The sequence below is a fragment of the Pseudorasbora parva genome, chromosome 7, assembly GCF_024679245.1.
Source record: "Pseudorasbora parva isolate DD20220531a chromosome 7, ASM2467924v1, whole genome shotgun sequence".
In the NCBI taxonomy this organism is placed as follows: Eukaryota; Metazoa; Chordata; class Actinopteri; order Cypriniformes; family Gobionidae; genus Pseudorasbora; species Pseudorasbora parva.
The window spans coordinates 35,505,552-35,526,840 of NC_090178.1; the positions used below are offsets into that span (position 1 = coordinate 35,505,552).

General features: G+C 38.4%; 1 protein-coding gene across 3 annotated transcripts in view; it reads right to left on the reverse strand.

The window, feature by feature from the left end:
• Window positions 1-4,402: 4,402 nt before the first annotated feature.
• Window positions 4,403-21,289, reverse strand: part of LOC137083844 (placenta-expressed transcript 1 protein-like) — a 100,660-nt gene continuing 83,773 nt past the window's right edge. For 2 of the 3 annotated variants that reach the window (XM_067449789.1, XM_067449791.1), the window contains 2 exons: window positions 5,347-5,748; window positions 4,405-5,227 (listed from right to left, as the gene is read on the reverse strand). In XM_067449789.1, coding sequence (XP_067305890.1) covers window positions 5,184-5,227; window positions 5,347-5,748 — 446 coding nt within the window. In that variant the 3' untranslated portion in view covers window positions 4,405-5,183. Of the gene's footprint in view, window positions 5,228-5,346; window positions 5,749-21,289 lie in introns of all 3 variants that reach the window. The other variant, XM_067449790.1, reaches the window with a different exon arrangement.

Sequence of the window (21,289 nt, forward strand, 5' to 3'; positions counted from 1 at the left end):
AGCAGACTAGTGAGAAGTCTAAAGAGACTCGTGACTGTTTTTACTGTCATATGACAGGCCATGTGATCGCCGACTGTTTATCGCTGAAGCGTAAACAGAACTTTCCAAAGAAAGAGGTTGCTTTCGTAAACTCTGTTAATTCTTGCTTGCTTTCTGAACAGGGAGCTGAAATGCCAGATCCTACATATTTACCTTTCCTTATAAAAGGGTTTGTTTCGTTAACAGGTAAAAAGGAGGACCAAGTGGAGGTTCAGATGCTGCGTGACACGGGAGCTGCGCAGTCTTTTGTATGTGCTGACGTGTTACCTTTTTCAGGTCTGTCGTCAGTAGGTTCTAGCAGACTAGTGCAGAGTTTCAGTATGGAGATTATGAAGGTACCTGTACATCGTATCCATCTCCAGTCTGACTTGGTAACTGATTTTGTGGAGGTAGGAGTACGTCCAGCATTGCCTGTGAAGGGGGTGTCTTTCATTTTAGGCAACGATTTAGCTGGAGGGAGGGTGATACCTTCACTGGAGGTGATGGATGATCCATTGGTTCAGATTAAGACAGATGAGCTATCGCAGAAATATCCGAGTGCTTTTCCTGCATGCGTTGTCACACGTGCCCAATCTAAGAAGGACAATGATCTAGGTTTATCTGACTCTTTCTTCTGTGCAGATTTGGACACTAAGGAGGTTGTGGAAACCGAGTTTCGTGGCAGTGACCAGGTGACGGATGTTGTAGTGAGTGATTCTTTGTCATCTACTCGTGAAGAGCTCATCGAGGCTCAGAAAAATGATTCCTCATTAGAGAAGTGCTTCAGATTGACAGACAATGAGAACTTGGTAAAAGATGGTTTACTTATGCGAAAGTGGCGTAAAAGTAATACCTTAGAAGACGAGTGGAATGTAGTCTATCAGGTAGTAGTTCCCACTGTTTTTCGTCAACAAGTTTTGTCGTTGGCACATGATCATTTGTTGTCAGGTCATTTAGGTGTTACCAAGACCTATAACCGTGTCCTGCAACATTTTTTTTGGTATGGGCTTAAACGTGATGTGATTCAGTATTGTAAGACCTGTCATGTGTGTCAGTACGCAGGAAAACCTAACCAGGTGATACCACCAGCTCCGTTAATTCCAATCCCTGTGTTGGGGGAACCTTTTGAACACGTGATAGTGGACTGTGTAGGGCCATTACCAAAGTCAAAATCCGGTAATCAATTTCTGCTTACAATCATGTGTACTGCTACTAGGTATCCAGAGGCTATTCCTCTAAGTAAGATTACAGCCAAGGTAGTTGTTAAAGCTTTAACTACGTTTTTCTCAACTTTCGGGTTGCCAAGGATTGTACAAACTGACCAAGGCACTAATTTTTTATCCAAGTTGTGCTCACAAGTTTTTAAGTCACTAGGCATCACACACCGTACATCTAGTGCATATCATCCCCAAAGCCAGGGAATGTTGGAACGGTTTCACCAGACCCTAAAAGCGACGTTAAGGAAGTATTGCTTAGAGACAAGAAATGAGTGGGATGAAGGAGTTCCATTGCTTTTATTTTCAATTCGAGAAACTGTACAGGAATCTCTCAAGTTCAGTCCATCAGAATTGGTTTTCGGTCATACGGTGAGGGGACCTTTGAAGGCTCTGAAAGAGAGACTGTTAGGTATTGAGAATAATGAGAAAACAAATGTGCTAGATTACGTAAGCAAGTTCCGTGAGCGATTACAGAAAGCGAGTACTCTAGCTCGAGAATCCTTGTCTAAAGTTCAGGAGGAAATGAAAGTTCGTTATGACAAACATGCTGTGTCTAGATCTTTTTTAGTGGGAGATAAGGTGTTGGTCTTGCTTCCCATCCCTGGATCTGCATTGTCGGCACGATTTTCTGGACCTTACGAAATCCTAGAAAAAAAGGGTGAAACTGATTATGTGGTGAGAACTCCTGACCGGAAACGTCAGAAACGAATATGTCATGTTAATATGCTAAAAGCCTATTATACTAGAGGTGACTCTGATATAAAATGTCTTACCACACAGGATGGAAGTCCTGTTGTCTCTCCAGTAGGTGTTGCGTGCGAGGCGAATCCAGTGGTTGAGCGTTCTGATGTTGATCTGGATGGAGTATTAGAGGCTGGTACACCGTTATTATCAGCTAGGCTACCAAACTCTGAAACTCTTGCAGCTTTACCGAAATTTTTAGCACATGAAAGGCACATGAAAGGCAGGATGTAATTGAGCTCCTTGACAAATTTAACTCTATTTTGGGTGACGTGCCTACACTTACACATGTGCTGCAACACGACATTCAGTTAAGTAAGACACAACCAATTAAACAACACCCTTATAGGGTTAATGCTGCTAAAAGGGCTATTATGAAACAGGAGACCCAGTACTTGTTAGAGAAAGGATTGGCCAGGCCTAGCATTAGTCCCTGGAGTTCTCCCTGTCTCTTGGTACAGAAGTCTGATGGAACTAAGCGTTTTTGTACCGATTATCGTCGGGTGAATGATATAACTATTCCAGACTGTTTTCCATTGCCCAGGATGGAGGATTGCGTGGATAGCATAGGATCGGCAAGGTTTGTGAGCAAACTTGATTTACTTAAAGGATATTGGCAGGTTCCATTGACACCAAGAGCTTCAGAGATCTCCGCTTTCGTAACACCAGATTGCTTTCTGCAATACAACGTTATGGCATTTGGGTTGCGAAACGCCGCTGCTACATTTCAAAGGTTGGTAAATATAGTACTTGCCGATGTTCCTAACTGTCACGCATATCTCGATGATGTGATCGTCTTTTCACAAAGCTGGTCTGAGCACATAATGCTGTTAGAAACTGTGTTTAAGCGTTTAGAGAAGACATCTTTAACACTTAATCTAGCCAAGTGTGAGATCGGAAAGGCTACAGTGACCTACTTAGGTAAACAGGTAGGGGAGGGCGAAGTGCGTCCTTTGTCAGCTAAAGTTTCGGCTATTAGTGAATTTCCTGTGCCAAATACCAGACGTGAGTTGCGTCGGTTTTTAGGTATGGCCGGATATTATCGGTGTTTTTGCCGGAATTTTTCTTCAGTGGCTACTCCCTTAACTGCTCTACTTAGTCCTTCTACAGCATTTGTGTGGTCACCGGAGTGTCAGAACGCTTTTAACAACATCAAAGCTTTGTTATGTAGTGAACCCGTGTTGTCTGCCCCAGATTTTTCCACACCGTTCAAGCTGGAAGTGGATGCCAGCGAGGTGGGAGCAGGTGCAGTGTTGTTGCAGGAGGGTATCGATGGAATCAATCATCCTGTTTGCTACTTCTCGAAGAAGTTTAATAAACATCAACGTAACTATTCTACTATTGAGAAAGAGGCTCTAGCATTATTGTTAGCACTTCAACACTTTGACGTGTACGTTGGTTCTACTGTTCTTCCTGTAACCGTGTATACTGACCATAACCCGCTGACTTTTCTTCTACGCATGTACAACCAGAACCAGAGGTTAATGAGGTGGTCTCATTGTTCAAAATTATAACCTGGAAATAAAGTATAAGAGAGGTGTGGATAATGTGGTGGCAGATGCTTTATCCCGAGTTTAAACGAGTGTTAGCTCTTTTGTAAGCGTTTGTTCTTTTGTCAAATTCTATTCGTATAGAAGTTTGTTCTTAAGGTGGTGGGTGTTACGTCTGCGACGTATTTTGGTGGTTTTCCTTCTCTTTCTCTCCCCCCCTTTTATTGTTCTCAGCTGTCATTTATTCTTAGGTTCGTGATTGGTTGGTTTGCCCATCAATCATCATTTGTCCAAGAGCGATCTCTCCCAAGGAACCAATCAGAACTCATCTCACCTGTATAAAGACCTGGAAACAACTGGAGGAAGAGAGAGGCGTGTTTTCTTTCGTTTGTTTTGACAATTTGTATCTACTTTCCCCGATTGATAGTTTGGTTTTGAAACTTTGTTTTGAAAGACATTGTTTTGGTTACAACTTTACGTTTTAACCTTTAACTTGTTTGTGGCTTGTTCACACTGCTCATTTCGGACCCTGAGCGATGGGATAGTTTCAGTATGTCACGTGACCTACATAATACAACACGTAGTATTTGAAATTGTTTATACACACCAGGTAAGGAGCGGTTGCCACCTTCTGTATTTATGTTTGTTAGTCAGTGTAGCTTAGTTGGTTTAGGTGTTTATTTATGTCTTTATTTTTAAGATAGTTAAGTAGCCTACTTCAATTGATAAGTTAGCTGGTTTTTGTTTTGTTGATTTCTTTGCTTTAGCACCGCTCATAGTCCCACGCTTTTTGTTCTATCTTTTTGTTTTACTATTTTGTGTATATATATATATATATATATATATATATATATATATATATATATATATATATATATATATATATATATATATATATATATATTCTGTAAATATTCTTTTCTATGATCACTATATTACTTTGTAAATCAATCGGGTGTTTGTTGGTTTATTTATGATTTTTGAAATTACTAAAAGAGTCAAAAGTTTAAATCTGCCTCTGCCTGATTCATATTGTCATACATTTATCAGTAACTGAACCCATTCTATTCTTTCATTTTATTTTACTTTAATACATGTTACCAACCCTATTACTCCTAGACATATCTTTTTTTTAGGGAGACGTAACAATGCGAATGTGTTACCATGTTACAGAAGTTAGACTGGAATTCCGAGTGACTTATTTAGGTGGTTCAGAGTCGATTCTTTCTTTTGGGAGACAGCTTTATTCTTTGTGCACTTTTGACTTTACAACTTTGCAGACCGTTGCAGAACATTCACAGACTGATATTACACACGGCACACTACAGTGATAGACATCACAATAAACATTAACGTTTTAAAGTTGTTTTATTTATAGCAAGTATAGTAAGAAAAGACTGACAAAAGTATTTATTATTATAAAAAGTTTAACATTTTAATAATGTATTTTAATTGTCTGTATAATATTTGTTATGTATTAATCTTTTAATGTAACTACAAATCTCTTTTGTAAATTTTTACGATCATTCCTGCACTCAGTAAATAATGTTAGAGGATCATTACAACACATGTAAATCAAACACACATGAGTTTCTGACATTGGCAATCTTATAGAAAGAATCAGATAAAGAAAGAAGACAATGGAAAAGAGTATCTTTGGAAAAACATGCCATGTCCATATTCTATAAAGCATGACATGTCAAGTATCTCTCGGGCCTTATCGGATCAGGTGCAAGAAGATACTGAGAAGGCAAATTGCAGCTGTAAGTCATAAGAAAGGAGAGAGTTACTTGAACTGTATGCATTGAGAAAAGAACAAATATTATTGTTGAATAAATTGTGATTTATTTCTTTGGAAAACTTTTGAGAAATGTATTTACCATGACTCAATAGGCTGGTGAGTGGGATGCTTGCATTTGACTTAGCTGTGGTCCTAGCTGTGGTGCTAGCTGTGGTGCCAGCTGTGGCGTTAACTGTGGCGCTAGCTGTGGCGTTAGCTGTGGCGCTAGCTGTGGTGCTAGCTGTGGGGCTAGCTGTGGCGTTAGCTGTGGCGCTAGCTGTGGCATTTGCTGTGGCATTTGCTGTGGCGTTTGCTGTGGCGCTAGCTGTGGCGCTAGCTGTGGTGCCAGCTTTGGTGCTAGCTGTGGTGCTAGCTGTGGTGCTAGCTGTGGAGCTAGCTGTGGAGCTAGCTGTGGTGCTTACAACATTAGTAGAATTGACATCAGCTAGATTGACCTGAGCAGAGGACTCTAGTACACTTGTTGGTGGTCCCAGTTCAGTTCCTTTAAAACAAATTGCAAAATGGCAGTGTTTAGTTTATGCATTGGGACTAAAGGCTGATTTATACTTCTGTGTCGACCCTAAGCCGTACCCTCTACACCGTAAGTCATGCGTCGATTTTCATTTATACTTCTGTGTTGTTGTCCACGTGAGTGTGGAATTATTTGGTAGTGTCCACAGGAACACATATGGATAAGTTTCGCTAAAAACGTGTGATTCTTATATGTTCCAACCGAATACTGTAAGGATCATATATGCTGCAAAAACCACATATACAAATTGCACAATATTAATGTATTTTCAATCGTAAATGTCCTACAACTAACATATATATATATATATATATATATATATATATATATATATATATATATATATATATATATAGATATATATATATAGATAGATATATGCTGGATTCTGTTAAATACAACCCCTGCAAATCAGTTATTTTACTTTAGTAAATTAGTTAGCAAGTAAAACAAATAAAAATGGGTAACCCTAACACAAAGAAAATATATTTCCTTATCTAAATGATAAATATATTAAATTATTTAACAGTATATTAAAAATATACATGATAAATATATTACAATAGTTCCTAATACATGAGGAATTGCTGCTTTTCATATATTGAAAAATATGTTACAATATATTTACTTATATATATATATATATATATATATATATATATATATATATATATATATATATATATATATATATATATATATATATATATATATATATATATTGTGTTTGTCATGTCATTCCAATGCAAATGTGACCAGTCACGGAAAGTAGGGACACAAGTCGGTTCTGGGGCATTTTCACAGATCCAGAATCACAGATTCTGAAAGTGTAGTCTCCAAAGCTTTCCAACGATGTGTAACACATGGAAATCTGATAATATCTGGAGAAGTTGTGGCCATCTGAATGTAGACATTTAGAAAAGTTTAAACGAGAGAAAACAGCCTCTAAAGTTTTGCAGTTCTCACCTGTTCTCACCTGCTGAGAGTGACAATAGGGCTCATTTACATCTCATTTAGATAAGCCACACCCCCTGTAAAGCTGCATGGTTGCTAGTAACGACAGACGCAACGGGAAAAATCGGACCGCATACTATTAATAATAAAGGGTAGCAAATGCTAACATTACCATCTAAAAGCCCATTATAGTAATGGGGGGTTTTGGCAAGTGATGCGATGCTAACGATTACAATTAAAACAACAGTTAAGACCAATAGGTAGGTATGGGAAGGTCTAAACATGAGATAATGTGTACGTGTTCTTAGAATGAACATAAAACGACAAACTTTGGTGTTTATGGAAACACACCCCATACAGAAAAGTATTATTGCAAATCTCATTGCCTCCAATGAAATAAGTCGTTCAGGCACACTTTCTGTTTGCCAGGGTCTTCTTAATGGATGTACTGTGAGTCTGTTCGAAGGGGATAAAGACAGAGAAATGGGTAAAGTTCATAACCATGGCTTATAGTGTAGGGGTAAGGTGCATGTCATGAAGTTTTGACGCAAAACGATCAGAGGTTCGAATCCGCCTTTTGCCACACTCTCTAACCGAGAAACACTTATTAATAAACACATGTTAATACACACTTTATTTCCACTTTTCTAATATTTAATTCTTTTTGAAAATAAATGCCTTTCCGATCTGATATGTGATGGGAAAGGGGAGTAGAGAGAGTGTGGCAAAAGGCAGATTCGAACCTCTGATCATTTTGCGTCAAAACTTGATGACATCCGCCTTACCCCTACACTCTAGCCACGGTTACTGATTTGACCCATTTCTCTGTCTTTATCCCGTCAAATGTTACTATCGATATAGCCTCTGATTTCTTACGGTCCAACTTGTCTGACGCGAGTCTGATACATTCTTCCTCTTCTTCATCTTCGCTCAGTTGTAGATAAGGGTATTATTCAGTCTTATTATGCCGCTTTCATCATCGCTCAGATCATCTCTACAGCCGGCCAGAGCGCTGCATAAATAATTAGCCACGCGTCCCTTGGAGGGCGGGGGAATAACAAAAGCCAGTATGGAAATACACACAGACAAAACGATTTCAACCTCAAAATGTACACTTTTAAATATACCATTAATGCCATCTCAAACACGGAGAGGCTTCTTCGTGATTTCAACTAACAAATTCTGGAAAAAAGCGAAAATCACAAGATTTGAAAAAAACACTTCTTTCTCATTTTGTTTGAAAGTAGAGCTGCCGACTTGTGTCCCTGGTTTCCGTGACGGGTCACAAATGTTAGGTAACATTTAACTATCAGCACTAGGTAACTTTGCTCTTGGGGTCCCCCTACAGTTGGGAAAAATATTGTCCTCTACTACTGTCGTAAACTCTGTCATCCTACAACAGGGGATGTGCGCGTGCATTTGTTGACATGACAATCATGATAGCCCTGAACTAGTGATAAGCAGGTCGTCTCATAACCCACGTACCCCGTATGTCTATTTAATGGGGCGGGTTGTAAAAATATATACAGTGGTGCGGGGTGGGCCAAATAATTTCATAAAAGCGGGACCCGCGGGTTGGAAAAAAAGCCGACCCGTGCATCACTAACAGTTTTACCCTGAACACTGCATGAGGAGTTCACATGCAGTTGTTCTGCTTGCGTCGCGTGTGAAATGTCTTCATCCCAGGTACAGTGGCATATGTTTCAGCATGCCATATGCATGTTTTATTTTTTTCAAATGACAAATGATCGCTATGCTCATGTTTACAAGCCAGCGTCATTATAGTAGCCTATAGTCTATTGGTTACCGTTTTACAGAATCTATGATACTTCAATTCAATGTTTGAGTGCTAGGTAATAACCATAGCAAGCATGACAGCCAAGTCTGCATCGGTCGGGCACACCTCCTCCTCCTTCATCTCATGCCAACGAGCAAACGCTGGCCCAATGTTGATCCTCGTCCTGCCTTTAATCTGATCACTTTTTCGTTTCCTCTTATTGCTTTCCTCCAACAAAACCTTTACTTTCTCATTTTTCTGTGCTGCTTCGGACATGACTATAACATCTGGCAAACAAACGATAGTTGGGCTCCCACGTCCGAATGTAAGGAAGTGGTGGTGGAAGTGACATATTTGCCATAAAGCAGTCACATTTTGTAGTTCTTTTTGTTCTCTGGTTACTACCCGAAACCCGAAGTATAAAAGTACGATTAAAAACAACACAGACCCCATCAGGCTAGGGCAGACGACGTGTCATTCAACCTAATGTATCATGTATTTCGATGTATCATCACAAGAGTCTTGAAAATATATTATGAAAGTTGAAAAGTTACCTAGTGCTGTTTTAAACAACTAACGTTACAATTATTTCATGTGCAAAAACATTGTTAACAACAAGCGAACAGCGAATATATTTGTATAAGTTATTAAACTATATGATTGCTCTCCTCATTTGTTAATCCCTTTGAACAAAAGAGTCTGCTTAATTATCAAATGTTAAAAAAAAAACATGACTATTCTTGTTGTTTAACTATGTAATTTGGTATTAAGTAAACCCTATATACAATTTGCTGTGTGACACTGACAAAAAGCAAAATTAGAGTAAATGTAATGTTATTTGTTTACCGGTATTTTGTGCCAATTCACTTTTAATGAGTTAATGTTTTTGTGAACTTGAGTTTGCAGATTGCTCAAGTGTAGTTAATTCCTAAAATATATGTTGAACTTTAAAGGTGCCCTAGAATGAAAAATTGTATTAACCTTGCCATAGTGAAATAATAAGAGTTCAGTACATGGACATCACAAATTGTGAGTCTCAAACACCATTGCCTCCTACTTCTTACGTAAATTTCGTAAATCAAAAACAGGGTTAGACATGCGAAACACTATTGGATAATTCTTATAACTGACATTTCTCTGGGCCAATCGGAATCTTAGCTCACTCGCGTCAGAATCTTGAAGCGCACAGCGTCAACTGAGCTCGCCATTGAATGAGATGTCTGGCTACCGAGATACCACGCGAGTCTGACGGATGGAAGTAAGCAAGCTTAGTGTTCAATTCAAGCATGGGCGTAGATTACGAGACGTGTCCCCTGCACTTTTAATAAAGTATACTTATTAAAGTATACTTATAAAGTATACCAGGCATTACCTGCGTAAGGGCGGGCAAGTTAACAGGGACGCTAAAGAGAGCTTTCTCTACCTCGATTGCGCGCTTCTTGAGGTCACGGGCAAGTGTATTTATACATAGAAACCAGTGTGAATACATCAAGATTTAAATTCAGAGACAAAAAATTATCTATGCATGACCTGTCATTATTTCGTATCTAAATATGAGGAGGGCGCTCTCACAGTAAGTCCAAAAGCAGATTCGGAAATATACTGTCAGGCTGAGCTGCAGCTGAAGGAAAACAATAATTATGAGCTGAAACGTGACGACGGCAATCAGACGAGTTCGACAATATATGCTTTATGTGTGTATTTTCAACCCATCTCAATGTAGGCTATTTATTGACTATAAAGTAGGCCTATATCATATGAATAATGCAGTGCTAACTGACAGCTTTTTAAATGTTTATCTTCTGCGCACCAAAGCTGCATTTATTTAATCAAAAATACAGTTAAAACAGTAATATTGTGAAATGCCATTACAAATGAAAGCAGCCTTTTTCTATGTGAATATAGTAAAGTGTGATTTATTCCTGTGATCAAAGCTGAATTTATCGTCATTACTCCAGTCTTCAGATGAAACAAAAATGAAGCAGCATCATGAACAACAAAACTTTTTTCAACACTGATAATAATCATAAATGTTTGTTGAGCATCAAATCCTAATATGAGAATGATTAGTGACACTGAAGACTGGAGAAATGATGATAAAATCAGCTTTGATCACAGAAATAAATGACACTTTACTATATATTCATTTAGCGAACAGATGATGTACATCAGAATATTATTTCATTGTATTACGTTTTTTACTGCATTATTAATTAAATAAATGCAATATATATATATATATATATATATATATATATATATATATATATATATATATATATATATATATATATATATATATATATATATATATATATATATATATATATACAGTCCCTGACATAAGTCTTGTTGCTTATGTACAAATTGACCTAAAGTGCCGCTGAAATATATTTCTAATCAAGATTTTTGTACAAGAAATGGCTCATTTTAATCCCACCAGCTTTTGTGATAATGTTTCAGTGAAAAATTAAACTTTCAAAAAGTATTCTAATATTCACAGCTTGGTAAAGCCCATTGAGTCAATTTTTGCAAAGACAAAAGTGTTGTCACCTTATCATATGAGCTTCACCTGTGACTAATAATGGATCAATTAGGTCTCAAGTGTGTATAAAAAGAACCCCAGTACACTAGACCTTCACATCAACTGCAACTAGACCTCTGCAAACATGCCTAAGATTCACCCTGAGACTAAAGTTTTGATTATCATGAGGCTGAAGACCAGATCCACTGCTGATGTGGCAGACACCTTCAATGTGTCTCAGCGTCAAGTACAGAGGATTAAAAAAAAAGATTTGAAGAGACTGGAGACGTTTTTGACAAGCCCAGGTCAGGCACACCCCGCAAGACAACTGCTCGAGAGGACCGTTTGTTGGCTCGAAAATCCAAGGCCAGCCCATTTTCCACTGCAGCAGAGCTCCACGAGACCTGGTCACCTGAAGTCCCTCTGTCAACCAGAACAGTTTGTCGGATTCTGTCTCGAAATGGCCTCCGTGGTCGAATCAGTGGCCAGAAGCCACCACTAAACAAAAGAAAATTGAAAAACCGTGTGGCATTTGCCAAGGCCCACAGCCAGCTAAAAGGATGGATGCAGGAAAAGTGGCAGAAGGTGGATTTTTCAGATGAATCTTCTGTTGAATTACACCACAGTTGCCGCAAATATTGCAGGAAACCTACTGGTGCCCGAATGGATCCGAGATTCACCCAGAAAACAGTGAAGTTTGGTGGCGGAAAAATCATGGTCTGGGGTTACATCCAGTATGGGGGTGTGCGAGAGATCTGCAGGGTGGAAGGCAACATCAATAGTCTAAGATACCAAGAAATCTTAGCTACCTCTTATATTCCCAACCATAAAAGAGGCCAAATTCTGCAGCAGGACGGTGCTCCATCGCATACTTCCATCTCCACATCAAAGTACCTCAAGGCGAAGAAGATCAAGATGCTCCAGGATTGGCCAGTCCAGTCACCAGACATGAACATCATTGAGCATATGTGGGGTAGGATGAAAGAGGACGCATGGAAGACGAAACCAAAGAATATTGATGAACTCTGGGAGGCATGCAAGACTGCTTTCTTAGCTATTCCTGATGACTTCATCAATAAATTGTATGAATCCTTGCAAAACCGCATGGATGCAGTCCTTCAAGCTCATGGAAGTCATACAAGATATTAAATTTGGATCTCACAGCACCACAACTTAATTTGCTGACATATTTTTGTATTTGCAGTAAATTTGTTCAATTTCTGGATAGGCGACAAAACTGACCTTGACCTTTCTGTCTTGATTAAATGATAAATATTTTTTTCTGTGAAAATTATTTATTTCAGTGCATTAAACATCATTTGGGAGTGTTTTAGCTTTTCATATGAGCTATTTCTAACACCAATGAATTAATTAAAAATCAGGTTAATATCAGGTATTTCTAGAAAATAGATAAGCGACAAGACTTTTGTCAGGGACTGTATATATATATATATATATATTAGGGGGTAGCACCTTTTCTGGTGCTACCCCCGGGCACTGTCACCTTTTTTACTCTGAGGAGTTTGCAGGTCTGTGGTAAGCAAGACACTCGAAGATAGCAAAAACGGCTCGCATGACACATGGTTGAGGTTTATTATATTCGGATACCACAACAAATTGTTTGTTTGTTCGGCCCATTTCAAGCAAGCTTCGCTCAGCATCTTAAACTGAGGAAAGGGGCAATTACAACTAAATTCCTGTAAGCAGAAAGTAATTTATCCACTTATTGACTAGGTGTTTAAACAATTTCTGATTAAACTGAAAGTTTCTTAGAGACAGCATTGTCTAGATGACACAAGATGCAAGTACAGTAACAATAGAAAACTCCAAGTACCATAAAAAACTAAATAGGGTGTCTAATGACAAAGGTTAATATTATTTTGTATTACAAAATACAACCGTAGATACCGTTCACTTGATCCTTCTAGCAAACGTCACCTTTTCCACCATATAAGTTAAAACAATAGTCAATGGAGATTGCTGAAATGCAGCTTTACTTGTGTATTGGTGTTTTTAGATCATCCGTGCTCGAGAAAGAGCTTGCATATGGTTGCCAGATTGGACAAGTTTAGGTAAAACACTGGATAGTATACAGATGTTTTTTTTTCAAAGAAAAGCTCTGTTTGGGGGATTTATTTACTGAAATCTGGCAACCGCATGAACGCAAGCTCTTTCTTGCGTGCGGATGATCTGAAAACACCACTAAACAGTAAGCTGCAATTTATCAATCTCCATTTGAGATGTTTTTGCTTAAAGTTTCATTCAGTTGGTCTGTGTTCTGTCAGGACGGTCAGGACTCACGAGCTGAACAGCTGAACTGCTATGAGCTGTGAGCTGCTGAAATAAGCCAATCAGAGCAGAGCTCAACATTAATAATAATAATAATAAGTTTTATTTATATAGCGCCTTTCCAGAGCTCAAGGACACTTTACAATAAACAAACAACAATAAAGCCAAGTGACAAACAGAGTAGACAGAACAACAGTAGGCAATTGATAGTGCAAGTATAATAATACAGAAATCGGAGTGAGAAAAAAAAAAAAAAAAAAAAAAAAAAAAACAAATTCATCTTTAAGACCTATAACATTCAGAAAAGAGGTGTGTTTTGAGCATGGATTTGAATTCAGAGATAGTGGCAACAAAACGGAGTGGTCGGGGTAGAGAGTTCCATAATTTGGGTGCTATTACACTGAATGATCTGCCCCCCATTGAAGCAAGGCGATGGCGAGGGACAACGAGAAAGTTGGAATCAGCAGATCGTAGAGAGCGAGTAGGGTTGAAGGGGAGAAGCAAGTTACAGAGGTAAGGCGGGAGCAAGGCCGTGCAGAGACTTAAAAGTGAGAAGAAGAATTTTGAATTTAATACGGTAAGACACAGGAAGCCAGTGAAGATCATGCAGAATTGGGGAAATATGAGCAGAACGTTTGGTGTGTGTGAGTAGTCTGGCAGCAGAGTTTTGAATATATTGTAATTTTGAAATGGAGCTAGCTGGTAGGCCAATGAAAAGTGCATTGCAGTAATCAAGACGTGATGTGACAAATGCATGGATGAGTGTTTCAGCATCAGAGATACTGATAAAGGGACAGAGTTGAGCGATGCGACGTAGATGAAAGAATGCTAATTTGGTGACGGAATTAATGTGAGAGTGGAAAGATAAAGAGGAGTCAAAAATTACACCAAGATTTTTAACAGTAGTAGATGGTTTGATAAGAGTGCCAGCAGTCTCACAGGTGAAGTTGGTGGGAATTTTATTAGTGAGTGATGAAGGTCCAGTGAAAATAATCTCAGTTTTGTCCATGTTGAGTTTTAGAAAATTTGAATGAAGCCAATGTTTTATTTCATGTACACAAGCAGAGATTTTGTCGGTTGTGAATGATAAAGTGGATGTACAGGTAGTGTATAATTGAATGTCGTCAGCGTAAAAATGATATTTAAAACCATGACGGCGTAGGATCTCACCAAGAGGTATGATATAGATTATAAATAATAGTGGCCCAAGAACGGATCCCTGAGGGACACCTTGCTTCAGGGGGACAGTGGGTGAGCGGAAATTCTGAAGAGAAACGTAGAACAGTCTGTCAGAGAGATAGGAGGAGAACCAGGAAAGAGCAGCACCAGAAATACCCACATCCGAAAGGCGAAGAATGAGTAGTTGATGGGAGATGGTATCGAAGGCTGAGCTGAGGTCAAGCAGCAAAAGAATGGATAGAGAACCAGAATCACCAGAGAGAAGCAAATCATTAAGTACCTTAACTAGAGCAGTTTCAGTACTATGCAAAGGGCGGAAACCAGATTGAAAAGGATCTAAAAGATTGTTTTCAACTAGAAAAGACTGAAGCTGGGTGGCAACAGTACTTTCCAGTAATTTGGCTATGAAGGGGAGATTTGAAATGGGACGATAATTAGATAAAACTGTGGGATCAAGGTTGGGTTTCTTGAGAACGGGGGTAACAGCTGCAGTTTTGAGTGATAGAGGTAATGAAGGTAAGAGATGCGTTGATGAAATGAGAGATAGGTGCAGAAATGACTGAATGGCAACGTTTTAGCAGAGTAGTGGGAGCAGGGTCGAGATGACAAGATGTAGGGTTAGATTTCAAAATTAACTCGGAGACAGAAGAGGGAGTAGACAGAGAAAAAAGCAGCAGGGATTGACCAGGTTGATTCGGCAGATAACTAGTGTTAGTGGCATCATTAAAGAGACACTGGTTTACGGCATCTGTCTTTTCAAGCATGTGAGCTAAAAATGAAGTACAGAGTTCATCAGAAGCCAGAGCAGCATGAGACGGAGGTTTGATAAGTTTATTTATTGAGTTGAATAATGCTTTTGGCCTGTTGCTTGATTTATTAATTGTAGCCGATACAAAACTGGAACGAGCCAGATTCAGTGCAGATTTATAATTTTTCATATGATCTTTGAATGCCGAATGGTGAACAGTCAGGCCAGTTTTCCTGTAGTAACGCTCAAGCCGTCTACCAGTGGCCTTTAAGATACGGAGCTCAGAAGTGTACCAAGGAGATGAATGTGTGGAAGGGACACTTCTGGTCTTGAATGGAGCATGCTCATCTAAGATATCCGAAATTATGGAGTTATAGTTGGATAGTATCAGTGAGGGTGGGGAGATATCAGAGACATCAGAGAGATTCGAAGAGGAAATAGAGGTACAAAATAATGAAATATCAACAGCTTTGAGATTGCGGTAAGATATGACAGTTGTAGAACAGTTTTTAGGGATAGGCAGGCTGAAACTAAAATCAAGAAATGTATGATCAGAAATACCAGTGTCAGTTGACGTGATAGAAGAAATATCAGCCCTTGATGTACAAATCAAATCTAGAGTATGACCACGAGTATGAGTTGGAAAATTAACATGCTGAGTTAGATTAAAACATTCAAGAATAGAAAGTAACTGGTTAGTGTTAGAGCAAACAGTATCAACATGAATATTAAAGTCACCAAGCAGTAGAATGGGAAATGACAATGAGCAGGCAATGGTCAACAGTTCACTGAGTTCAGAAAAGAAGTTAGACAGGATCTTAGGAGGTCGATAGAGCAGAATTATTATGAGAGAGTCAGCCTTCAAAACCATGTATTCAAATGTATTGGTGTCATGAAAGTCGAGTTGCTTGATACGGAGGTTGTCGCGATGAATGATGGCGAGACCACCCCCTTTACCATGGGGTCTTGGTCGGGACAGATATTTATATCCATCTGGCGTAAGCAGATTTAACTGCAAAAAATCTCCAGGAACTTGCCAGGTTTCAGTGAGAACATTAATATTCATGACTCTTCCAAATAGGACAAAAACAGGGCTGCATTTCCCGAAACCTTCTTAACTCTACGTCATTCTTAAGTTACACCTTAAGGTATCCCTTAACGTTAATATGTGTTTCCCGAAACTAACTTAGTTAAGAATACCTTCTTTAAGTCATACTTTTGTAAGGTTGGTCTAGACCACTCTTAGCTATACCTTATCACTATTAAAAAATCATTCCACTAGTGGCCACCACTGTGAAAAAAGCTTCTTTATAAGTCAGTCTATCCGAATAAAATTCTGAAGTTGTAATATACACCCAGTGTTCAATTAGGCTAGTTGAATTGTTTTTTTGTTTTTAATGCAAGGATTAAAATTGTCACAAAAAATTTAATTACAAACACTAATGGTTGTTAGCTTTTTAATGATATTATCCAAAGGTACATCAGCTGGCAAACCATTAGACAGGAAAGGCTTAAGAGTCTATTTAAAGGGAATGATTGTGGAGGGGAGTTTAGTCAAACTTTGACAGCGATGCAGCGAATAGAATTGTGCTAAATCAAAGACGGCGCCATCTGCGGAGCCATTTAGTCGTGAAAACTTTAGTCCCCTGGCTACCATGTCAGAATGTGTTTTGCGTGTTGTGTTTTTATTGACTAGGTCATCTAATAATATAAATGAGTCATTTACACAATAATGTGAAGCAGCTGCTGCATGGGCAATCATCCCTGGTTTTGGAATAAATCAAGACACTCTATGGAAAATATATTGTCATAATTTAAATGACGCGTGATGCTCATGATGCGGTTGAGCATGAGATTGCTGGTTCATGCACTCATTACAGAATTATGTAAAATGTAGGTGCAATTTTGAATGATAAATGAAAGTTCAACTATTTCTGAAGTGCTTCTTTTATAAAGAACATACTTTTTTTCACATAACGCAGTGAAACAGCCCCTGCATAGAGTAAATAATCGATTATTGAGCCATCAATATAAGCCAATTCAGCACCGCGGCCACGGACAGCACCCACTAACGTCGCACTTAAAGGGGGGGGTGAAATGCTGTTTCATGCATACTGATCTTTTTACACTGTTAAAGACTTGGAATCCCATACTAAACATGGACAAAGTTTCAAAAGTTAAGGTGGACGTTTGATGGGGGTATTTCTTTGTCAAAAATACTACTTCCGGTTAGTCATAAGTTTCGGCAAGTTTTTTGAGATCATGCGTCCCCATTGACGTTAGTGGGGGCGGAATTTCCTTGTATGGGCCTTACGGACAATTCTACCGGAAGAGCGTGAGAGAGAGAGAGGGAGAGAGCGAAAGTAACAGGCTACACAACTCTTTCCTTCCAAGATTTGGAGACAGTTATCCATGCATTTATTACATCACGGCTGGACTATTGTAACTCTTTATACCATGGTCTTCCTCAATCTTCATTGGCACGTTTACAAAGGGTTCAGAATGCAGCAGCCAGACTGTTAACTTGTACAAAAAAACGTGAGCATATCACTCCAATCTTGGCCTCTCTTCACTGGCTTCCTGTTTATTTTAGAATTCAATTCAAAATTTTGCTGATTGTTTTTAAAGCTCTTAATGGACAAGCCCCGTCTTACATCTCTGATCTTGTTCATTTAAATTTAACGCCTAAGTCCCTCAGATCTGCCAATAGAAGTCTCTTATATGTCCCACGGTCACGGCTAAAAATGAAAGGAGACAGAGCCTTTGCAGTTGCTGTTCCAAGATTGTGGAATCAGTTGCCACCTAACATTAAGTGTGCTCCTTCTGTCTCCGTTTTTAAATCTAGACTAAAGACACATCTTTACGTTTTAGCATTTCCTGCTTATTGATTTTTGGATTAGTAACTGTTTTCTAATTCTATTTTTTAATTATTATTTTGTTCTTTTTATTTTCATTTTAATGTATTTTTATTATTGTTTTGTACAGCACTTTGGTCAGTGCAAGCTGAATTTAAATGTGCTTTATAAATAAAATTTACTTACTTACTTACTTACTTACTTACTTACACCCATCAAAGCGCTGGCTTGTAGGATGCGCTGCACAGGTGATGTGCACAATTAACAATGTCACCAAAAAAGTGTGTTTTTGGTTGCCAGACCAAGACAGTCCTGCACAGATTCCCCAAAAACCCTGCGGTAAGGCAACAGTGGATGGAATTTGCTTTTCCAGATCAGCAACTGAGTTGCGCGAATGTTTATATCTGTTCGCTGCATTTCGGTGCCGACTGTTTTATAAACAAGGCCCAGTTCGACGCCGGATTTTCCAATCGCCTATTGCTAAAGGATGGAGCAGTCCCAACGATAAAGGTCCCAACGTTAGAACCGCAGGCGGTGAGTAAGACTGCTTCAAATGTCTGTGTTTTTGCCTATGCTCATCAAGTAGCCCAAACATGATCACGTATAGTTAATTGATCAATGGAGCATGCGATGTGTAGTGCGTGTACATTTGTTTAGCTGGCCACTATATGTGTAACTTTATGTTTGTGTATTGTAAAAGCACTCCAAACAACAATACACAAAGGGGGGAAATATGTTGAACTAAATAAGCGCGTTTCTTCATTCAAATGCGCTACTATTCCGTGTCTTTCTATGTAAACACTAACTTAGCCTGCCGTGCAAAACCAGTCCGCTTACTAACGTTACAATTGTCTACACAAACCACGCGTAAACACACACAAACACACGTGCACAACTGCACTTCCCACATGTACACCTTCAAAGACAAAAATACGACGATATAATTCAAGTATAAATATCTAAATAACACAAGTCGCTAAGCATATTATATAGTTAGTGTATAACTTGTACCACATAGAGACGTCCTGCTCTAGTCGTTTTTGCTGCTGCTCCTGTTCAACTGCAGCCTCTGGGTCTGATTCCGGATCATAGATGTATGGCTGTATCTGATTAAAAGCCATATTTTTATTTTGAATAAAGTTTTTCCCGCTGTTAGGGATGACACAGCTTTTGACGCACTCAACACAATAGCAGCGGCGCGCACACGTCATTTTTTAGCTCCGCTCACACGATACGCCCCCACCCGCTCGGCTTTTTTCGGAAAGACTCGGAACAGCGCATCTTTCTTATATAATTATTTAAAAAAATAAAGACTTTTCGGAGATATGCAGGATGCAATGCTACTCTATAGGTACTCAAGATTGACATGACACTGACTGAAACTGAGTGTTTCACCCCCCCTTTAAGAAGGTATACCTTAAGCGACCTACTAAGGTATAGTTCGGGGAACACACCTAGAAATGGTATACCGTCAGTTAAGTTATACCTTTAGAGTCTTCGTAGCACGCTAAGAGACAACGTTATCGGGAAATGCAGCCCAGAGCATTACATCCTAGGGACAATTTATAGGGTTGTAAATGGACCTGTAAAACTGTATTTGGACAATTTTTGCCCTTAAATAAGCCACATACCCTATATGTAGATATCAGAGAACAATTTAACATATTGTTTCAAATCATTCTAGGGCACCTTTAAGGAGAATCTAAACTTCTATAGTTCATGAAGATCCTTTACTGTAATTTCTTTCTATAATTGTATGTTGCATTCATGTAAATGCCACATCTGAATCTAAATGATGTACAATATTAATATTTAGTAATAGAAAGTATGGTAATGCTTTAGATTACGGCCCGGAAAGTACTGCATAATTAATGTAAATTTATAGCATAACTTTCGGTAATTATAATGTAACTATAAAGTAAGTATGTGTAGGTATATGGGAAAAATATGTAATATTGGGGGAATAAAGGGGTAACTATCAGGACAATTAACAATTTATTTATACTGTATGTATTTTTTAATTAAGCGGTAATTATCCGTGTAGTTACGGGGTAAGTATGAATGTGCGGGCTGTAAATTAAAGCGGCTCTTGTTCCCCTCTTGTTTCATGTAATTACAGGGTAAGTACAATAAAAACACAAATACAATATAATATCACTTATTTATTTAAAAAATGAAAAAAAAAAAAAAAAACGCATTTAGAACACATTTATTTCTCTTGCTTGGCTTCATTCTCCTCTTGTTCCTCCTCTTTTTCTTCCTTGCCACGGATGAATCTTAAGGAATCCCACATTTCTCTAGCTAGTAGCCTTTTCTACAACTGTTACACTGAAAATACAGTACATGCTGAAATGTCCACACCGTTTACTCGTCTTTTACCTTCCTCATACCATCTGAGATGTATACGACTTTATTTCCTCAGATGAACACAGATAAATAAACTATCTCGGCTAATTAAAACTCATTTGGGTTTCTAAGAGTTAAGGCATCAAACAGCACATACAGCAATAACTACAGTAACCCATACAATCCCAATGGATGAATCAATGTCTTCAGAAGTTAAACGAGTGTTTGTAAGAAAAATAACAAAATATCGCATCCGACCAGCCGTCATCTGCGTTTGCATGCAAGGGTTGATTTCACGCTTCTTGACGTAACTTGAAGCGTGACGTGCGCGTGCCGAAAAACTCTGGTCATGTGGATGACTGATGCAGTTTTTTTTTTTTTTTTTAATGCTCACAACAGTGTACAAACAATAACATAATATATGATAATAGCACTTAATATATACAGGAATAAAATACAAGAGACGGCTGTTCTCGCGTGTTTTTCAGATGAAACATGCATGTCATGAAAGCTTGAAGCGTCTCATGCACGCGCTGGTAACAGCTGATCGGATATGAAACGATTACTAAATTATGACAGCATTTCTTGGTGTACTACTTTTTCTTTTAATAAATAATAATAAAAAATGTAAAAATCATGGGATTCCTCCTAACATCCATCAATGAAAATAACGAAAATGAAGAAGAGGAACAATAAAAGAAAAGAAAGAGAAAGGTACAAAACGTGTCTCTTTCTGTCAGGACGTTATCATTTGAAATGAAAACTTTATTTAAAAATAAAAATAAAATAAGTGTTATTAATCTGTTTTGAATTCAGTTGTTTTTCAAATAAATATTTAT